We start from the raw sequence: 18,586 nt of genomic DNA, 5'->3' as shown, positions 1-18,586 counted from the left end.
TATATGGCAAACACAAATGATTATAGTAGTTTGAAAACAAACCACATTTTTTCCCCCAATAGATCAGGAGCCTTTTCCCAGAAAACTGGGCATGTGGCATAAGTACACTCATACTCATTCACATCTAGGAACAATTTTCCTTAATGAATCCACCTACTGCCTTTTTCCAGGAGGCTGGGAGACACTCCAAAGAACCATGAGAAATCCTACATGGACAAGGGGAGAATATTACCATGCACAGACAGTAACCTGAGATAAGGATAGAGTTGGTGACCCTGTATCTGTGAAGATATTGCTTAAAGATCTTCTTGAACAATGAAGATCTTCTATTGTTAGTAAACCCAAATTGTGGACAAACTCAGATGTGATTTATTTACATTTACATTTGTGGCATTTAGCAGACACTCTTGTCTACACTGCGATGCTAGATTACAAATTTAAGATAAATTAGCCTACAACAGCCTACATACATTATTATTAAAGATTTTTATTTAAATACATTGAAATTGGTGGTTCCTCAGATATTGACTACTGTTGGACTATAATATTGATTGTTTGATTGATTTTCAGTGCAGATATTCTCGAAGGCAGAGCTTCTTCTCTCACCTGGCATGTAAGTGGATGAACTTCCTCTGGCTGTCTGAGTCAATGGGTGTCATCAAACTGAGACATAAGACAAAACTGTTCATTTAATTCTTTGTCCTGCCTTTTTCTTTTCATGCTATACTTACATCTCCTTGTTATATGCTCAAGAAAGCTGATGTGTCCCCCTGAAGGGGTCTTTAGATGGTCTGTAGAAAGGTCTTATGGCAGTGTGCTGTCAATTAGTAATGCAGGTGATGGCCATGAGAAGACTGTGAGCTGAGTGAGCATGGAGCACAGTTATTTCTACTGCACAGCTGAGAACATTTAGGGCATGACTCATCCAGCCTAATGAATGCTTATGCTGTGATCACGCCCCATCGTGCGCTCATAGTGTGCTTCCAGATCATGACACACATAAACGACACATTGTACATTTTTAAAAGTACACTACACATGGTAGTAGAATGTCATGGCTCATTAGAGTATTAGTGCAATCAAAAAAAGCACACTGGGTTTTTTACTAGGTAAAAAAAAAAAAGAAAAATATTACGTTTTTAATAGTCTTTCCAACAAATCATTGGTTGGAAAACTAGCAAGAATTAAACACATTCAGTTTAAGAGCTCCTGTGCCACCATTTGCTTATTTAAGTGGTCGACAAAGTACAAAAACTATGTACTTGAGTTAAAGTAAAGATACAGTAGGTAAAATATGACTCCAGTAAAAGTGCTCCCTTTAAATGTTCACTTGAGTAAAAAAGTACCTTCAAATGTACTTAAGCATTCGAAATACAATGATTTATTATGGCTATAATGTTCCTGTTATCATTTTTGTCATAAGAATCTTGCTTAATCAACTCAAAAAAACTCTGTTACTCGTGACACACCAATCTATTAATAGAATTATATTAATGAGTCAAACACTGTTCGATTATCATCATGAGCCCACAACCTTATTTTTAACTACTTCAGAAAAACCATGCAATTAAGGCCACAGATGTTGTGTGGCAGGAATTTCTTTAATCAGCTGTTCCTCTCAAAATTGTTTTTATCAACTGACTGATGAGTTAAAAAATAAGAGGTTTGACTTGTGAAAGTTAAAGTAAAAGTCTCCACAAATGGAAATATTTCAGTAAAGCACAGATACGCAAAAAAGCTACTTGAGAACAGTAACGAATTAGATTTTATTCGTTACTGTCCACCACTGTCTCATTTACATTTACTGCATTGAAGTGTTCAGGGAGAAAACATGAAACAGAGTATAACTTCTTCTTGAAGATGTCTGCAATCTGCCTGCAAGTTTACCCACAAGGCTTAAACATTTCAAGAAAAATAGAGGAAAAAGCTCCACATACTAAGTTACTTTATTGCTTTCAATTCTTCTAATTTACGGAACAAAGATGTGTTGTTGAGTTTACTGTTAAGCAACATACAATTCTCAAATAATTTAATTTGAATCTAATGAAATGTAAATGTAATAATATTTTGCCATTTTGGGCTCTGCCCATTGCCCTAGGAGTATTGAACTACACTCATAAGATTATACTTATATGCTTTTTATTTTTTGGAAACAAGAAAAACATTACCACTGCTAGAATAAATTATGATCCTGATGTTCAGAAGTCAGGTGGCAAAAAATGGAAATCCAAATGTTTTCTTTGTTTTTCATCTTATGTAAAGCTGACAATCTGAAACAGGAACTACATTTAATGGCATCAACTATATAGTAACATTACTCAGTTCCTTCTTCTTGGCAGATATTTTTTCCTCTAAATCAGAAACAGAGCACACTGTTTCAGTCTCTGACAGCTTTATATCATAAACTGAAGTCATCCTGCATTGTATTTAATGCAGCTCACTTAAAATAGCAATTTGGTGGAGTAGGTTTCATGAGCTGCAGCAGCTGTAACCCACCACCTGAAAATCCCTATATGAGTTCTGTTTCAACCAGTTCCCTGTAAAATCTCACATAATAAGTTGATGTCACATAATTAGAGTTAAACTGTGTGCAAGTGTCACATGTTGGCAGTATACAGCCTGAAAGCCGAGAGCTTGTTAGAGAACATACTAAAACCAAAAAGCTTCATGAAGGGCAAAGTTCGTCAGTACATTTTGCAAACAATACTGATTTTCCCACTGAATTATAAATTCTGAACTATTTAATGTTCAGTTCCAGGTTGTAAAACTATAAAATGTATATAAAATATAAAAATATAATGTAATATAAATATGTAATATAAAAATAAAAATATAAAATGTAAAAAGTGAATATTTAAACACCATCACAGCTTCTGAAAATTCAGAAATGAAATTCAGACTTGGTGTGGTAGTTAATAAATCTTATATAACAATCTTTTCCTCTTCTGCATTAATACCATTAAGATTCTATTTATTTATGCTCTTTTTGAATTTTATAGTACGTCTTGGAACATGTTTATCGACAAAAATAGGTTTTTTAAAATCTCGAAATTTTTGTTTTCAGATGATTATTATCATCATTATAGTGACACAATTTAGAACACCAACAGAATTGTTGTACGGATTGTATAGTAAGGATGTGCTCCAGGCCTCCACCAAGAAAACAAAAACTAAAGCAAAAAAAAAAAAAAAAAAAAAAAAAAAAAGATTCCCTGAATGAATGTCGCCCCCTCCTGGAAACAAACACACAGTACAATGACGATGCGAACTGGCTAGGACGGGGGCTGGCAACCATGCGGCTCTTTATAAATTGCAAACATCCAAATACAAAATAAACCACACCAGTGCCACCTAGTGGTGCAACTAGGCAACTAAGTTACATCTGCATTAAACAACAAATTGTTATATTCATTTAAAGGTCAAATATGTTTTGCGGCTCAGGGCAAATTTTATTTGGTGGGAAAGGGGCCAAAATGTCTCGTCTGCTCGCAAAGGATGCAGAACCCTGGGCTAGGACAAGTTCTTCACGTTAGACTGTTCTTACAGTCAACAATCGGATTCATAGATACATTTTTGAAAATCAAATGTGTATGATATTTAGGTAAAATATTAACCCTGCTAAAAAGCTCTCTGGACAACTGTCGCATAGCTTTTACTGGCCTTGTAAAAAAAAAAAACTCTGCTGTGCATGAACTTCAATAATAACAAAAGGATTTATACAACCATCTGCTTATTAAAGCAATTCTAATAATAAGTCAGTCATGTAGCAGCACTTCAGTTAATGTTCACGTCTCACATCAGAACTCAATCTTTCCTTCAAGGTGAAAAGAAGCACAGGGTGTACAAGAAGAGGAAGAAGAACAGGAATCTGAGGCTACACTGGGCAAATAATTACCAAAATCGAACCATTACAATTAAAAACAGACCAAAATACCAGTCTCAGGAGGTATCAACGCCACCACGATCGTATCGTCAGCTCATGTTTGACGTGAGCATTAACTGCATCTCTTGACTTTTATCCGCATGACTGCATAGAACAGAGGTTCTCAAAGTGTGGGGCGCGCCCTCTAGTGGGGAATAAACACATGACAGGTGGGGCACAACGAACGGCGGATTTATAAAAAATATATATATATATTGTGTTCTTCATTTATCTTAAAAAAACTTAATACACTCAAAGCAACTACAGACAAACAATTAGGGAATTAATGCAAGTAAAGAAGTGCAAGTAGTTTTCTGTGATTGTTGTTGTATGCAGCACCAGGGTTCAGTGGGAACGTTGTTTTATTTCACTGTGTAATGAGTCTGCTATATATTGATGCTTCTTCTTCTTTTTTCGGCTGCTCCCATTAGGGGTCGCCACAGCGGGTCATCCATCTCCATACCCCCCTTTCCTCCACATCTGCCTCTTTCAAACCAACTACCTGCATGTCTTCCCTCACCACATCCATAAACCTCCTCCTTGGCCTTCTTCTTTTCATCCTTCCTGGTGGTTTTATCCTCAGCATTCTCCTACCAATATACCCCATGTTCCTCCTCTGAACATGTCCAAACCATCTCAATCTCAACTTGTCTCCGAAACGTCCTAAAGACGTCGTCCCTCAAATAAACTCATTTCTAATCCTGTCCATCCTCGTCACTCCCAACAAAAACCTCAACATCTCCAGCTCTGCTACCTCCAGCTCCAGCTTTTACTTAATGCCACATTTGATGCTATTTGATGTTATTGATTTAGGACTCGATATTTCAATAAATTAGACATTTCTAAACTTGAAGTATTTTCTGAAAAAATTTTTTTTAGGGGTGATTAAGTAATTTAATAGACACACTTACGTCTATTAAATTAACTATATTATAGTCAAATTAAAAATGATAAATATTTATAAAATGCAGCATCTAATGATTTAAAATGCTGCAGTAAACTGCTTGTGCCTTTGTGTTCATTTACTTATCATACACAACCTTTTAAATAACGTTCAAACAACTGACTGGTTTTGAAGTCAGTTTTTAATCAGAAAAACTGTGGTGGTGATGGTAAAAAATAACTTTCCACAGAAGTATAGACAGTGATCTTACTGGGTATAATAGACAGCTGTGGTTTACTGAGATAACAAAATAATTGGAATCAAAAGTTTTCTGTACAGTAATAAATTTGTCTCTGAAGCAAAACTGGACCTCGGCATCAATCTAAAGCACATCCACAGGCAGTCAGTAAAACGATTCAAGGCCTCAATCACCTCGACGTGTTATCAAGTTACAGCAATGACATCAGAGAGCTACTTCCTGTTGTTCAGTACTTCAACGGTTTTTCTTCCGTAATGGTAGTAACTGTAACCAGATGCTACAGTCGTCAAAGCGGTGACGTACCTGTAAATAAAAGATATACTGCAAATTATACGCCCAGAGACGGTCAGGCCTTGTGTCAAATATCGAGAAATCAAACATTTGTGAAATGGGATGAGGAAATGCTTACCATAGGGACTGCAAAAATACACTGTCAGTGTAGTGGAAGATGGGAGCCGCGAGAGAAACAGCCACCAGAAACAGCTGGATTGCAGTGTTGAACTGAAACAAAAAGTAATGTTCAAGAGAATGTATTTTTCTTGTATATTAAAGTGACTATAGATTCAGGTTTCAAACACTTATGAAAAGAATGAACAACAGTGTTGAACAAATGGTAAAAAATGGAAAATATTTACATTGACAGTTTTTATTTACTATGTTTAAATTTAATGCACTTTCTGATACATAGATAGATGGATTAATGGATGGATGTGGATCTGGACTGTTGCAACACACTATATAGATACAAATATTTGGACTCATGATGTGCTTTTTAAAATCCCATTTCACATTCAGTCCTCATTTGCTGTTACAATAACCTCCACTTATCCTGGAAGATGTTCCATTAGATATTGTAGGGTGCTTGTGAAGATTTGTGCCCATTCAGCCACAAGAACATTAGTAAAGTCAGGTACTGATGTAGGGTAAGGAGGCCTGGGGTGCAGTCAGCGTTCCAATGTAATCCCCTCATTAGGCTTGAGGTCAGAGTTCTATAGCAGGCCCCTCCAGATTTTTTACTCTAAACCATGTAAACCATGTCTTCATGGAGCTCTCCTTTAGTGCTGATTTCATGAGCAGGTTTGAGTCTCCTAGTTCAAGTGAAGTGAAAATTCAATGTTACTGCATTCACTACTTCGTGCCTCCTACTTTGTGGTAAATGTTTTGGGGAAGAACCACATATGGCTGGAAAAGACAGGTGTCCCAATACTTTTGTCCATATAGTGTATGGAAAAAAAAAAAATGCAAATCTGTAATATAACTTTTTTGTTATTAATAGGATACTTCATAGTTAAACACATCGAGAGAAATGAAGTTTGCCTGACTTAATTGTGTTTTACATGTGAAGGCTAGAACAACACCACTGGCCAATGACTTAGTTTTCTTGAGCAGGGAAACATAATGATCTTATACTTGTTCATTTCCCATAATCTGTGCACTAATGCACTGAACAAGCCTGCCATAATTTATTACATTACAATAGATACTGCTTTTTTTAGTAGGAACAATTTAATTTCCATGCAATCAAACCGTGGAACTGGGTAACACAATGGAGCTTTTAAGCGCATGGTGACATAACTAATGTAATTTGTTCACCCTTTAACCTATCACATATACTAAAGCACTTTCATATCAAACTTTAAGTGACACAATATCAATTTTTACACAGTACCTTGCTTATAAGAGTTGGTTTAAGTTGAGCAGTAGTGTAGCATGGGTTGAAAAACTTGCTGAGAGTTACCTGTTATGAGAAAGACTTGTTACAGTGCTATAGACTATTAAATATTGTAAGCTTAAATTACTTTATCATGGTAAATCACATCATTATGCTGAAGTTATGACATGCTTCATAATTAATAACAACTTTTGTTGCAAAACCACAGTTTTATTATGAATAAAGGTTTTTTTTTGTGTTATGTATTGTTAGTTATTTTGTATTATCTCCTGAGTTGCCAAAACAATTATGCATTTTGATTCCTACTTACTGGAGGAGGGACAGTTTTGTAACGGACGTAGAAAACTGCAGCAATTAATGCAACATCCCTGGCAATCACCAGTGTCGTGAGTGGTACTGTAAAAAAAAAAAAGCTTACGATCAAATATATAACAGGAGTACACTGCAATACTATGGAAGATAGCATTATTATTATTATCATCATTATTTATTATACAATGTCTGTTTGTTCTTTCTGTGATTATTACTGTTCATAACATCAAGGCAGTAATAAAAGAAGTGTTATCGTTGCCAACCTGGGATGATCTGTGCATAGGTTAAACTGACATACAGCACACTAACAAGGATCTTATCAGCAAGCGGATCCAGAGCGCTACCCAGAGCCGACTTCTGATTCGCCCAGTTTCGTGCAATGTAGCCGTCCAGCTGTGTAACGAGGGACACTATAGAAGTGAGTCTGAATTTTCCAAAGTGAAAGAGCCGTTTTCAAATATGTATCATGAACTCATTATCTCACAATGCTTTTATCTTACCAAGTCAGTCGCTCCTGCCAAAGCGAACAGTCCAAGAGACACGTGGAAATATTGTTCCATGATTAAATAACCCAGGATTGGAGACAGTACAATCCTAGCCATGCAAAGGAAGTTGGGGATTGTCCATGGATTTTCATACTGTCAAGATATATGAATTGAATCAGTATGAACGTATTATAATTTTATTTATAATTTAAAAATAATAAAATTGGAAGGTAACTGGAAAGTACTGTAATGGGTACTGTTTTGTGTAGAAAAAAAAACACCAAACAAAAAAACACCAACATAAAGTATGCAAGCAGTGCCATGAATCTGTACAGATATAAGAGGCAGTATTGTGTGGTTTGAGGCTGAAAACGTTCTAGTTACCAGTTCTTTAAACTGCACTTCGTTAGATGGAGATGATGAGGAGGAGGAAGATTGACTGTTGTCTTGATTTGGAGTTTTCGGATCTTCTTTAAACGCAGGTTTTCCAGGTGCGGTACAGTATCCCTTTAACTTCGAGTGAAGGCCAAAACTAATCCCATCACTCAAAATGCCCCTGAATGTGTGAATCTGATAGTTAGAGATGTTAGCATTTGGTTTATTCAGTGGAGTCTGGTTTGTCCTTGCAGTCAGCTTGTTCATAAATGGCAGATTTGGGGGAAATTGCTCGACAAAGAGCACACATTTGGGCCGACAGCCAGGGGAGAAGAACTTTGCTTTCAGTCTCTGAAGAGGTTTAGTTTCTGTTGCAGCAGGTGTAAGTTCAGTGGTGTGGCGACATTTCCGAGGTGACCCTTTCCATTCTCGGACATGTGTGGATCTTGCGGCTTGACCGACGCTGATCCGCGGTACGTGCCCTTTCGCACAACTTAGCAGGTGATTTCTGGACAGAGCTAAAAACATTGCTAACACTAAATTTACACCACCATATTACATGAATTATATCCACCGAATCATCATTTGCTTCATCTCTCATCTCGTAAGCACAGGTTTGGGCTCGATCCCGTCATTATCATTATCTATTAAATCTGATCCATTTCCAAACAGCTCGCCTCCTGCTCAACGTGTTTTGTCCTGCCGTATTCCGGACCTGTTTTTGCGACAGTCGTCAGTGAAGCGGCGGAAAAAATAACTGCACCTCATTTCACTGTACGTATTAAAGAGAGCAGTATACTATAAAAAAAAATGCGCATGTGCAGTAGTGCACTTTATTTATAATTTAAAGATATAATGCGTACTTTAATATATTTTATAAAAGAATGCAGATACATATCATTAATAGATATCATTAAAAGATTAATACATATCTTTCTTTCATTTGCAATAATATCTATTTAAGCAAAACAAAGGTCATTCCATACTAAAAGCTGCAACTCCAACAGGTCCACATTGTAAACTTCACAGTTGATGACTGTAGACCCCAAGCTCCCAGCTTTGGTCATGAAGTTTCCCATCCTGTAGATTTTTATGTATTTTCTGCATAAACACACATGATTCAGCTTATCAATGATTTCAAATTCCCTCCTAGAATGAAAATGATCAAAAATTATACATAAAGTGCTCCTACACGAGTAGTAGAAAAAAAATGTGCAGGACAGGGGGTAAGGTCAGATATCAGGGTTGAATACATGTGCTGTAGCCCAATCATTGCTTTAAACAATTTGTCAGGTTCCTTCTACCCGTAAAAAGGACCTTACAGACCAGATATTTGTTGAATTATTTGAGTATATTGAGTACTGATGCTTGCATGGTGGTGTGTTTGGCAAAGAAAAACATTGCTTGGATTAAAAAAAATATTTTTAATGGCAACTTTATTAGACACAACTAATTCAGCCAGGTGTACAGCCAGAGACGATAGTTTACTTTTCACTTTTAATCAGTGTGTTAATACCTGCTCCACCACTGTTGGATGGATATTTCTTACTTAGTTTCACTTCAGCATTACTCTAGGATGGTTCTCATTACAGAACAGATGGGCTGCATGTCAATAATCATGCACCTATATGATGCATGTATCTAATAAATAGGTCAAGGAGGGTTGGTACAAGTTAGGTGTACCTCACAAAGGAGCAATTGCATGTAAATACATAAATAATGAATATAAAAATATACAATACAATGAATTCTTAAATTTCTTAAATGTTTATATAAATATGTATCTGTAACTTGTAACAAACAGCATAGCTACAGAAAACAAACATGGATAAAAACAACATCAAATTTTTTGTGAGAAGTTTTAATTCAGACAGTTTGCAGCTGGTATGTTCTGTGTCCTTTTTTCAGCAGGTAGCCTTGTTCATTGAGGGCACTGATAAAGCCTTCAAAATCAACAACCTGAAAAACATTGTGTAATAATGTAATAAATATACTTTTTAAAAGAGCTGTAATATACACACAAAATAAAATCACTACCTGAAGTTTACCTGAACTTGGAGGTCTTTAGCCAGCTGTCGCAGGTCCTGAAATTCAAACAAGGTTTTATGGGTGCGCTCGGCAATTTGGTTCAAAGCCGCAACAAACTTCTTGACTTTTGATCTGTTGCTCATCCCAGACCCAAGCTGAGATCGGTCAAAATCAAGTCGTCCAAATTCGTCCGAGTAGGTATCTGTCAAACTTGTCAAAAGAACACAATCTATTAAAACATTTTAGCAAAACTATTTAATGTAAAAGAGATTGGATCAGTTACTGTTCAGAAGTGCCGACATTGCTAAAAACAAATCCTACCAGACAGAGATAAAAGAAATCAGAATCTTAATACAAAATCCTTGATGGTGTTATTAGTTACCTGTGTTTCATGATCTCCACCACATCCTCTGCATCACTTTGAGTAGCTTTTTCTCGAAGCTCAAGACGTGCTCTTGCCTTGAAACCAGAAACAATGATTTGAGCTGTTCTAAGAAAAGTTATCAGAATAAGCTCAAGAAAATGTAAACTATTGAAAGAAATTGTCAATAGGAATAAGCAAAAAGCCTATGCTGTTTAGAAGCGGTGTGTGTGTGTGTGTGTGTGTGTGTGTGTGTGTGTGCGTGAGAGAGCGAGAGAGAGAGAGAGAGAGCAGTAGCAACCTCTGTGAGGCGGATGAGGGACTCCAGCTGGCGAGTTGTGATTGGCGTGCTGTCAGCTGATTGGTTCTGCTTGCGCAGTTCTAGGTAGAATTCTTGCAGGACCTGAGCAGCTTCGACTGAGAGACTAGGGTGCACATAATGCCGAGCATAGCCTACATATTTACGCAGCAGCTGGTGAGGAATTGGGTCAAAAGTCTCCCCAAGCAGAACCTAAAAGTACAAATATAAAATAATAGTAATGTTAAATTCAGACATAGATAAAACTCCTTACAGTTTTGTTTGTTTCATTTTCTTTATAGAAGAGAAAAGAAATGATTGATATAGCACATCTTTGTGGTTTAAAAGAATTCTATTCTAATAAACAGTAATATGTAGTTTTAAAAATAAATGATGTGCATTACTCAATTGTTTAATGATTGATATAGCCAAGAACGCTTCCACTTTTTTTTTATAACACCATTGTATTGACCGCAGAATATCTAGTAGGTATGAAATTTCATGAACTAATTGATTGCAAAATTGGCATCCTATCACGGTCACTGAATCCACAAATGTTTGTAAATGCAGACTGCATGGCTAGACGCTTTCATTTATACACCTGTTGCAAACTGGGTCTGATTAAAAAAACCTAAATTCAATAAATAAGAAATGTGTCCCAATATTTTTGTCCATATAGTGTACATTCAAATGCTCGAAACATCAACAAAATAAATGCTCATCAACAAAATAAATGGCTTTGCAAACCAATACAATCTGTTACCTTTAATCTCTCTGATAGAGGCTTGTTCGTGGAAATCTCTAGAATGGATATGTTGGACTCCTGTATGCAGGCCCTGGTGGCTGTCAAACCACTAATCATGTCTTTCCTCCCTCCACGCATTGCCATGACATGTTCTGACAGCATATGGTCATGGTCCTCATTGGGAATGTCCAAAAGAATAAAGACCAGATCAAATCTGGATAGCAGAGCACTGCCCATTCTACAGAGGAAGAAGGAAACTTTCAGTGTGTAAATACACTTGTTTATTAGTTATAACTAATGTACCATAAACCCACATGCCCTGGCCTTTTCTCAGATTCAATTACTATATAAGCAACTATGTAGGTATACAGACAATATTTGTCAGCACTTTTTACATCATTAGTCAGTGGGATGGGGGAAAGAAACTATTGGTAAAACAAAAAAAGCCACTGCCATGCCAATGGTTTATCCATTTTCACAAACAAATTTGTCTTAGGTCTTTGTCATGGGAAACAGCGTATTCTGAGATGGCCTATTCGCACCAGGTATTAATTGTACATATCTTTCTGGTGATATGAAAGATATTCCCACAGTATTTTAATGTGTGTTGGATGTGTCTCCAATAACATGGTTGCAAATCTATAAAAATCAACTTGATATTACTTTAAAATCAGTTTAAAAGAGTTTAAAGCTCATGCCTGTAATTTATTCTATTTAACTGTATAATTTTTTTTAAACACTGCTGGCAACAAACTAAACACACTTCTAAATGCAACATGTTTTGTTAAGAATGTCTATGCATATGAAAGGAGACTATGTGGCCACTATGCATGTTTAAATATAGAGATTAATAGTATGTTTAAGTCGTGGACAACTAAAGAATTTGATGTAGCAACAGCAAGACTGTAATTAACACCAATCCAAATACCAAACATTAGTAACTATGAAATCTTTTGATTTTGTCATGGACACATTATGAATCATTACCTTTTACACTACAACTGTAATGCAGCATTACCATCTCTTTTCTTACCTAGTCCTTCAGTAGTTCCTTTGCACAAATTGCAGTTTTAACAAGCAGGTGATAATTTACAACTGATGGCCTACAGTGAACACTTTATTCAAAGTGCAGCTAGGTGAGTTTACTTTATAATTTTGTTGTACCTAATAAATTGGCAACAATGTTTTTCTGTTCTACATCACTTATTTTAAAAAATCAAGTTTACTCAGGACCTTCTAAATGCTTACTTCAGGTTTTCAGATACTGTCTTAGCCTTGTTGTAATGTCCACCCACTGGGTTTGCTGCTGCAATGATGGAGGTGCGAGCTGGAAGGGTACAGACAATCCCAGCTTTGGCCAAACTTATGCTTTGCTGCTCCATAGCCTCCAACAAGGCCTGGTGCTGATTTCCCATTTTATCAAATTCATCGATACAGCAGACACCTGGAGACACAAAACAGAACTCAGCTGCATGAGTACATTATGTGATAATATATGCAACAGTAACAAAGGTTTGTGGACACCTGACCATAAGATTTGTATGTGCTTTTTGAAAATCCCATTCCACATTCAGTCCTTATTTTCTGTTATAATATCCTGCACTCTTCTGGGAAAATTTTCCACTAGATTTTGGAGTGTGCTTTTGGAAATTTGTGCTCATTCAGGTAGTAATATAGGGTGGGGAGGCCTGGGGTGCAGTCAGGTTCCCATTCATCCTAAAGGTGTTAAATATAGTTGAGGTCAGAGCTCTATAGTAAGCCACATAAGATCTTCCACTCCAACTTATGTAAACAATAGAGCTGGCTTTGTGCATGGGGGAATTGTCATGCTGGAACAGATTTGGCTCTCTGTGTTTAAGTGAAGTGAAAATTTAATGCTACTTCTTCCACAGACATCGCATACTATTTTGTGACTCCAACTCTGTGGTAACAATTTTGGAGAAGAACCCTTATTTTTTTGCTAGAAAAGTCAGGTGTCCCAATACATTTGTCCATATACTGGAAAAATGTGTCAGATTATTCATGTACCTTGATCTCCTAAAACTAAAGCTCCAGCTTCTAGTGCATAGTCTCCAGAACCACTGTCCCTGGACAGAGAGACAGTCAGGCCTGAGGTGGTGGTTGTGTTTCCGCAGACGTAGATACCACGTGGGGCGACGTTACATGCTGCCTGTAAGTACATTTAAGAAAAATGTTTGATAAATTTCATAATCAATTTATGATACTACTTCCTCTAATTTCTTTGGACCATATTAGGATATTAAATTAGAGTTGAAATGTGTACCTGTAGCATTTGACTTTTGCCAAGTCCAGGATCTCCTACTACTAGCATGTGTGGGTCTCCTCTTATAGGGATTCGGTTCTTATCATCCACATATTTATGACAGCCACCAAATAAAGCCAAGATTAATCCTGCCTTAACAAGCTACAAAATAACAATCAGTCAACAGTGTTTTTTATCACCCATAAACACAACCACACACACAGACACATACAAAATGCACAACAGACACACAGATATGCAAACAGGCAAATACCAGACACAAAAAGAGGCACATGCACACAAACAAGCATGCAAACACAGACACAAAGACATACCAAATGCCCATAGATGGCTGGACAAAGAGAACTGCAAAAAATAATTTACATTACATTAGAAGTCTAGTCACTCACATAGAACATACTGTTTCTTATCTTATCTTTCTAATCGATTACAATGCAATTAAAAACGAATTAAAAAACAAGGTCCCCCTTACTTGACAATTAATTTAAAGAGGTCTTCTTGTGCTTGAATCTCCTGGATGGCATACAGATCTTTGAGTGAAAACTCTACCGATGCCTCCTGGCCTTCAGGCTCAGATGCAGACTTGTTTTTTTGTCCTTTTGAGTTGCTGATAGATTTTGCTTCTATGTATAAAAGAAACATGCACTTGTCCTTTTTATTTCTTCCAAACCCTGTAAGCACACAGAAACAAACAAGTAATGCATTACTATAGCTGACAAATGACTGGCTGCTCAAGTCATGGGTTAGCATGACGACAAGATAACACAGCCGCTTGCGAAATGGCGAAAAGTACAGGTCAACCAGTAGCAGGAAAAAGTGTGGGTCTCAAGTCATCCAAGGCAATGGGCGCATTTTATAATAAACGCAACAAAGAAGACTGCAGCCTGGAAGTTATGCAAAGCAGAGCTTATGTGGCATGGAAGTACCACAGGGATAAACGAGCACATTTAAAGAAAACAGTGGTGTCACGGATGAAGGAGAAAAATCAGCACAGTAGGCATAAACTGTATCTTAATGAAAATGGTACAGTTTATCTAAGTGATATTGTGTAAACTTGTGCATGCACGTTCTCATTTATTAACGCACATCATGTACATAAATAAATTTCAAGCACGTTAATATACTGCCGCCATTTTGATTTTCGTTTATCACATACATACACACACATACAGTGATATAAATTAGGTAAAAACATATAACATTTAATGACTTAACAGATTAAAGCTGACAGTGTGTCCTCTGTGCATGAGTCTCACACTGGAGGGTCCATCACTGCAGAGTAGCTTAAGCACAATGACAGCCAGTTGAGCCTACATTTTACTACATGCCTATTTTAAAAATCAGCAGAGATGCATTTTATATATATTATAATGGTCTCTAAATTCAAACAAAAATGATTTTTATGTTCAGGAGCTGATTTCTGTTCTGATTTCACCCAAAAAAATTCAACATACCTGACATCACAAACAATGTGCACTGAGTTACTGACCTTCCTCATTAGAGACTTTAATAACTCCTGTGATGGTGACCATGTCCCCTGGTACGCAGCTGTCCACTAAATCCTGCGTAAGTTCACACTCGATGGTCCGGGGAATACGTCCTGATTCACGCTGGTCATCTGATATCAGCTCCTGAACCCTGAGAAATACATTTACTGATTAAACTGTTTACAGGGGGAATAGAATAAAATGCAAACTTTAACAAGTGTGGGTTTAAATATAAAATAAAACATCAAACTTTATATTCTGCCAGTCCACCGTCACTGTTAGTGGTGAACTTCTGTTTGGGGTAAAAGATCTTCCACGACATTCTCTTTGTAAACACTGCAAAACATCAATGGTCTTATTGCTTTCTTCTACTAAAAGAAACAGAAGCTACAGCAACTTAATGGTATTAACATTTAATATTTGGATAATATTGAACCTTGAATAACTAAGAGAGAGTACTTTATAGGTACCATTTAAGGCACAAGAGAAAACAGCAAATTGCATTAAATTACAGACATAAAATAATGACACACCAGAATATTTAAAATAAAATAAAAAACATTATGTGGGCAAACTAAGATATCAAGCTGTACATATATTAGACCATTTATTAGAACATTAAATCCCTCTTTTTGTGCCACCAAAACAACTAAGCAGCCAAGACATGGACTCCATAAGACTCTGAAAGTGTGCAGTGGTATTTGGCACCTAGACATTAGTACTAGTTCATCCCACAAGACCTGCTGTAGGAGATGCAATGACCCAGTCTTCTAGCGATTATAATTTGGCCTTTGTAAGACACTCAGATACTTACACTTGCACATTTTTCCTGCTTCCAAAGCAACGTTAAACGGTCTACACACTACTGTATATCTCAGAACTTGAGAGGTGACATTTTAACAAGATTATCGATTTCATTTACTTCACCCATCACTGATTTTACTGTTATGGTAGTATGTATGTATCTATATCTCCTTTGTCTATTGCCTTTGTCTCCTTTGTGCTTTTTTGATGATATAATCACAGATGGCCTTACAATTTTTACCACTAAAGAACACCTGGTGTAAAGTGAAACTTGCTGGCAGATCACAGAGAATGCTGTAACTTTCTTATAGCCAAGATAATTATTTTTTTTACCTTCGTGGGTACAGTGTATTTCCCATCAGGAAGAGCCAGACTCTGAGTGTCGCCACACAAATTACAGATGAATGCCATCTTGCTGCATATAGGTTTGATGTTGCTTACTCTCACCACTGTTCCTCTAATAGCCACAAACTTGCCATATAAACTGGCTTTAAGCATCTTTAAATGGGTGAGAGGCTCATAGTTATAAATCCTAACAAAAAAAACAACAAAGAAACTTTAGTATTATATCACACTGACCTCAAATATCACTAATGATGAACTCCAAATAAAATATAAAAAATCCAATACCTAGCATTTATGTGTGGTATATTAATAATAGGGGTTGCACCTGCAGGAAGCCCTTCCTGGGCTTGGATCTCATCAGCATGCTTTTCAAGATCCTTTGTCAATACCTGTAAAGAAAAGCACAGGATGGTCAGATTTCTATTTTTAAATAACAGACTTATAATGGAAATCTTTTTTTAATGGAGTTGATATCCAAAGATTTTTAATAAAACAATGATTTGTGACAATGTTTTTGTCACAATTACCAAACACACACCTGATGAATGGCGAGGCCCAAGCAGTCAAGTATCTTTTCAGGCATGTCTTTAAGCTCACTAGCAAGATCAGGTAATGCTGTAGAAATCTGTTTGTTCACAATCAAGTCTTTGTAGTCTACCAAGATGCTGCCTTTTCTTTCAATTTCATCCTGATGAGAAAAAAATGGCACATAACAGGACAAAATACCATTGCATGGAAAAATGTTAACATATTATATTCAAAGTGTACCTTGTCATAAAGATCTATTTGTGAATTGAAGTATTTTTCAAAGGCCTGTATCTTCTCAACATAAGGTGAAGATTCAATAAAACCTTAAAAAAAAATAAAAATAAATAAAATAAAAATAAGACAAGACAAGTTCATTACGTTAGAAAACAAATACAAACCACAGGTGTTGATAACTAAACACACTATACAAACCTTCTGTAAAATAGAGCCTCCATCCTTTGTAAGGACAAGTTATATCAAGTGTTGCTTGGGTTGCACGAGGAACTGGGAAAGAAATCTCTGCACCTATGCACAGAATGATAAAGACCTTCAGTTTTCTATTTCTAGATTTTTTTTTTTTCTCCACAAACAGATCTGGGTTTTCTTTGCAACATTATTTATAGGATTTCTTGTCTTTGAGTTAATAAGGTTTAGATTAAACCTGTACAATTCTGCTGATCAGTCAAACAGTTTTAAAAAAATGTATTGGCCAATGAACATAACGTTAAAAATAAACACAGCCTTTGATCACTGCGACTTGATTACAACCCCAGTAAGTAGAAACAAAATAAATCTTTTTTATCTATCTTATCTTATTTATCTATTTTCTGCTGTCAAAGTGAGTTACACTGACTGGCAAGACACAGATGGATAGATAGATGGATAGATGGATGGATGGATGGATAGATAGATAGATAGATAGATAGATAGATAGATAGATAGATAGATAGATAGATAGATGGATAGATGGATAGATGGATAGATAAGCATTATTTATTTAGTGACACTGAGCTCTCGTATTAGTATAATATATAAAAGGTGGAATTGCGTATAAAAACCCAAGTTGACATGAATCCAGAGCCTCACCACGTTGTGTGTTGTTGGGTGGATACGTGTCCTGTCCTCTTCCCCATGTACGACCTCTCCAGGCTCTTCCATCTCCAACAGACTCTGCACTTTTGCCACCACTGGAAGAAACTCCTCCACCTCTCCAAGAACTACCTTCACCTCTCCAGGAACCTCCTCCACCTCGCCAAGAATTTCCTTTACCTCTCCAGGAACCTCCTCCACCTCTCCAAGAACCTCCTTTACCTCTCCAGGAACCCCCTCCACCTCTCCCGGAACTTCTCCCTTCTCCATGGCCATTCATGTTCCTCCTGTTCCTACCAGAAATGTAGTTACTTTCTGCAGGCTAGTGGAAGTGGATTAAGTAGAACATGCACGACTGACAAATTATATTCATATTACATTAGCTAACTAGGTATTATAAATTCTGAAGCAATAAACAGTCTTTTAAAGTTTGCTGCGTTTCTGTCTACACCCGAGCGATGGTGGTCACAGTATGAGCAACACTTCAACTTTGGCGGCAAAACGTCACTTCCGGTCTGTTTACCGTTCACGCGCTTAAGCAATTATTTATTATTAGTTATTGTAAGTTATTTTTTCTTATGTCTACACGAAATAGTGTCAAACATTTGACTGAAAAAAACAACAACAAAAAAATATACATGTTTCTGAGCTTGTTTCTGTTTCGAAGCAATGACACGCGTAATCAGAGTATAGCACACGTCAGCCTGCA

General features: G+C 36.6%; 2 protein-coding genes and 1 long non-coding RNA gene across 4 annotated transcripts; all 3 read right to left on the bottom strand.

The window, feature by feature from the left end:
• Positions 1-4,989: 4,989 nt before the first annotated feature.
• On the bottom strand, positions 4,990-8,640 carry crls1 (cardiolipin synthase 1). Its single transcript, XM_083545365.1, has 7 exons — positions 7,918-8,640; positions 7,549-7,686; positions 7,312-7,441; positions 7,047-7,132; positions 6,734-6,802; positions 5,474-5,565; positions 4,990-5,367 (listed from the first exon to the last, which is right to left on the bottom strand). Exons 1-7 carry the CDS (start codon positions 8,434-8,436, stop codon positions 5,277-5,279), a joined length of 1,125 nt encoding a protein of 374 aa, XP_083401491.1. The 5' UTR covers positions 8,437-8,640; the 3' UTR covers positions 4,990-5,276.
• LOC310728178 lies at positions 6,239-6,466 on the bottom strand. Its single transcript, XR_014534204.1, has 2 exons — positions 6,359-6,466; positions 6,239-6,322 (listed from the first exon to the last, which is right to left on the bottom strand). It is a non-coding gene; the product is annotated as an uncharacterized lncRNA (long non-coding RNA).
• A 672-nt stretch (positions 8,641-9,312) lies between the features above and the next one.
• mcm8 (minichromosome maintenance 8 homologous recombination repair factor) lies at positions 9,313-18,369 on the bottom strand. Of its 2 annotated transcripts, XM_083545364.1 has the most exons (19): positions 18,058-18,300; positions 17,875-17,994; positions 17,221-17,313; positions 17,029-17,111; positions 16,799-16,948; positions 16,546-16,649; positions 16,249-16,447; positions 15,362-15,447; positions 15,114-15,262; positions 14,097-14,295; positions 13,939-13,969; positions 13,625-13,765; positions 13,369-13,510; positions 12,589-12,784; positions 11,359-11,578; positions 10,599-10,808; positions 10,319-10,395; positions 9,957-10,146; positions 9,313-9,867 (listed from the first exon to the last, which is right to left on the bottom strand). In XM_083545364.1, the coding sequence occupies exons 1-19, from the start codon at positions 18,155-18,157 to the stop codon at positions 9,775-9,777; spliced, it is 2,583 nt and encodes an 860-aa protein (XP_083401490.1). In that variant the 5' UTR covers positions 18,158-18,300; the 3' UTR covers positions 9,313-9,774. The 2 variants fall into 2 exon arrangements, with proteins under 2 accessions (XP_083401490.1, XP_083401489.1); XM_083545363.1 differs by having other exon boundaries at positions 17,875-18,369.
• Positions 18,370-18,586: the final 217 nt, after the last annotated feature.

The sequence above is a fragment of the Silurus aristotelis genome (genome assembly GCF_946808225.1).
Source record: "Silurus aristotelis genome assembly, chromosome: 6".
Taxonomy (NCBI): domain Eukaryota; kingdom Metazoa; phylum Chordata; class Actinopteri; order Siluriformes; family Siluridae; genus Silurus; species Silurus aristotelis.
Note: the sequence above shows the minus strand (reverse complement) of the source record. Positions and strands in the feature narration are given on the sequence as shown.

What these genes read in the sequence shown, in the direction of transcription:
- crls1 (XM_083545365.1), bottom strand. Translation starts at nt 8,436, where the DNA reads ATGTTTTTAGCTCTGTCCAGAAATCACCTGCTAAGTTGTGCGAAAGGG. An exon ending in AAGTGCAGTTTAAAGAACTG is followed by an intron (nt 7,687 to 7,917) that starts GTAACTAGAACG and finishes ATATCTTGACAG; the next exon opens with TATGAAAATCCATGGACAAT. An exon ending in GTATTTTTGCAGTCCCTATG is followed by an intron (nt 5,368 to 5,473) that starts GTAAGCATTTCC and finishes TTTTATTTACAG; the next exon opens with GTACGTCACCGCTTTGACGA.
- mcm8 (XM_083545363.1), bottom strand. Translation starts at nt 18,157, where the DNA reads ATGAATGGCCATGGAGAAGGGAGAAGTTCCGGGAGAGGTGGAGGGGGT. An exon ending in CTCTATCAGAGAGATTAAAG is followed by an intron (nt 10,809 to 11,358) that starts GTAACAGATTGT and finishes TTGTACTTTTAG; the next exon opens with GTTCTGCTTGGGGAGACTTT. An exon ending in CTAAAGACCTCCAAGTTCAG is followed by an intron (nt 9,868 to 9,956) that starts GTAAACTTCAGG and finishes AATGTTTTTCAG; the next exon opens with GTTGTTGATTTTGAAGGCTT.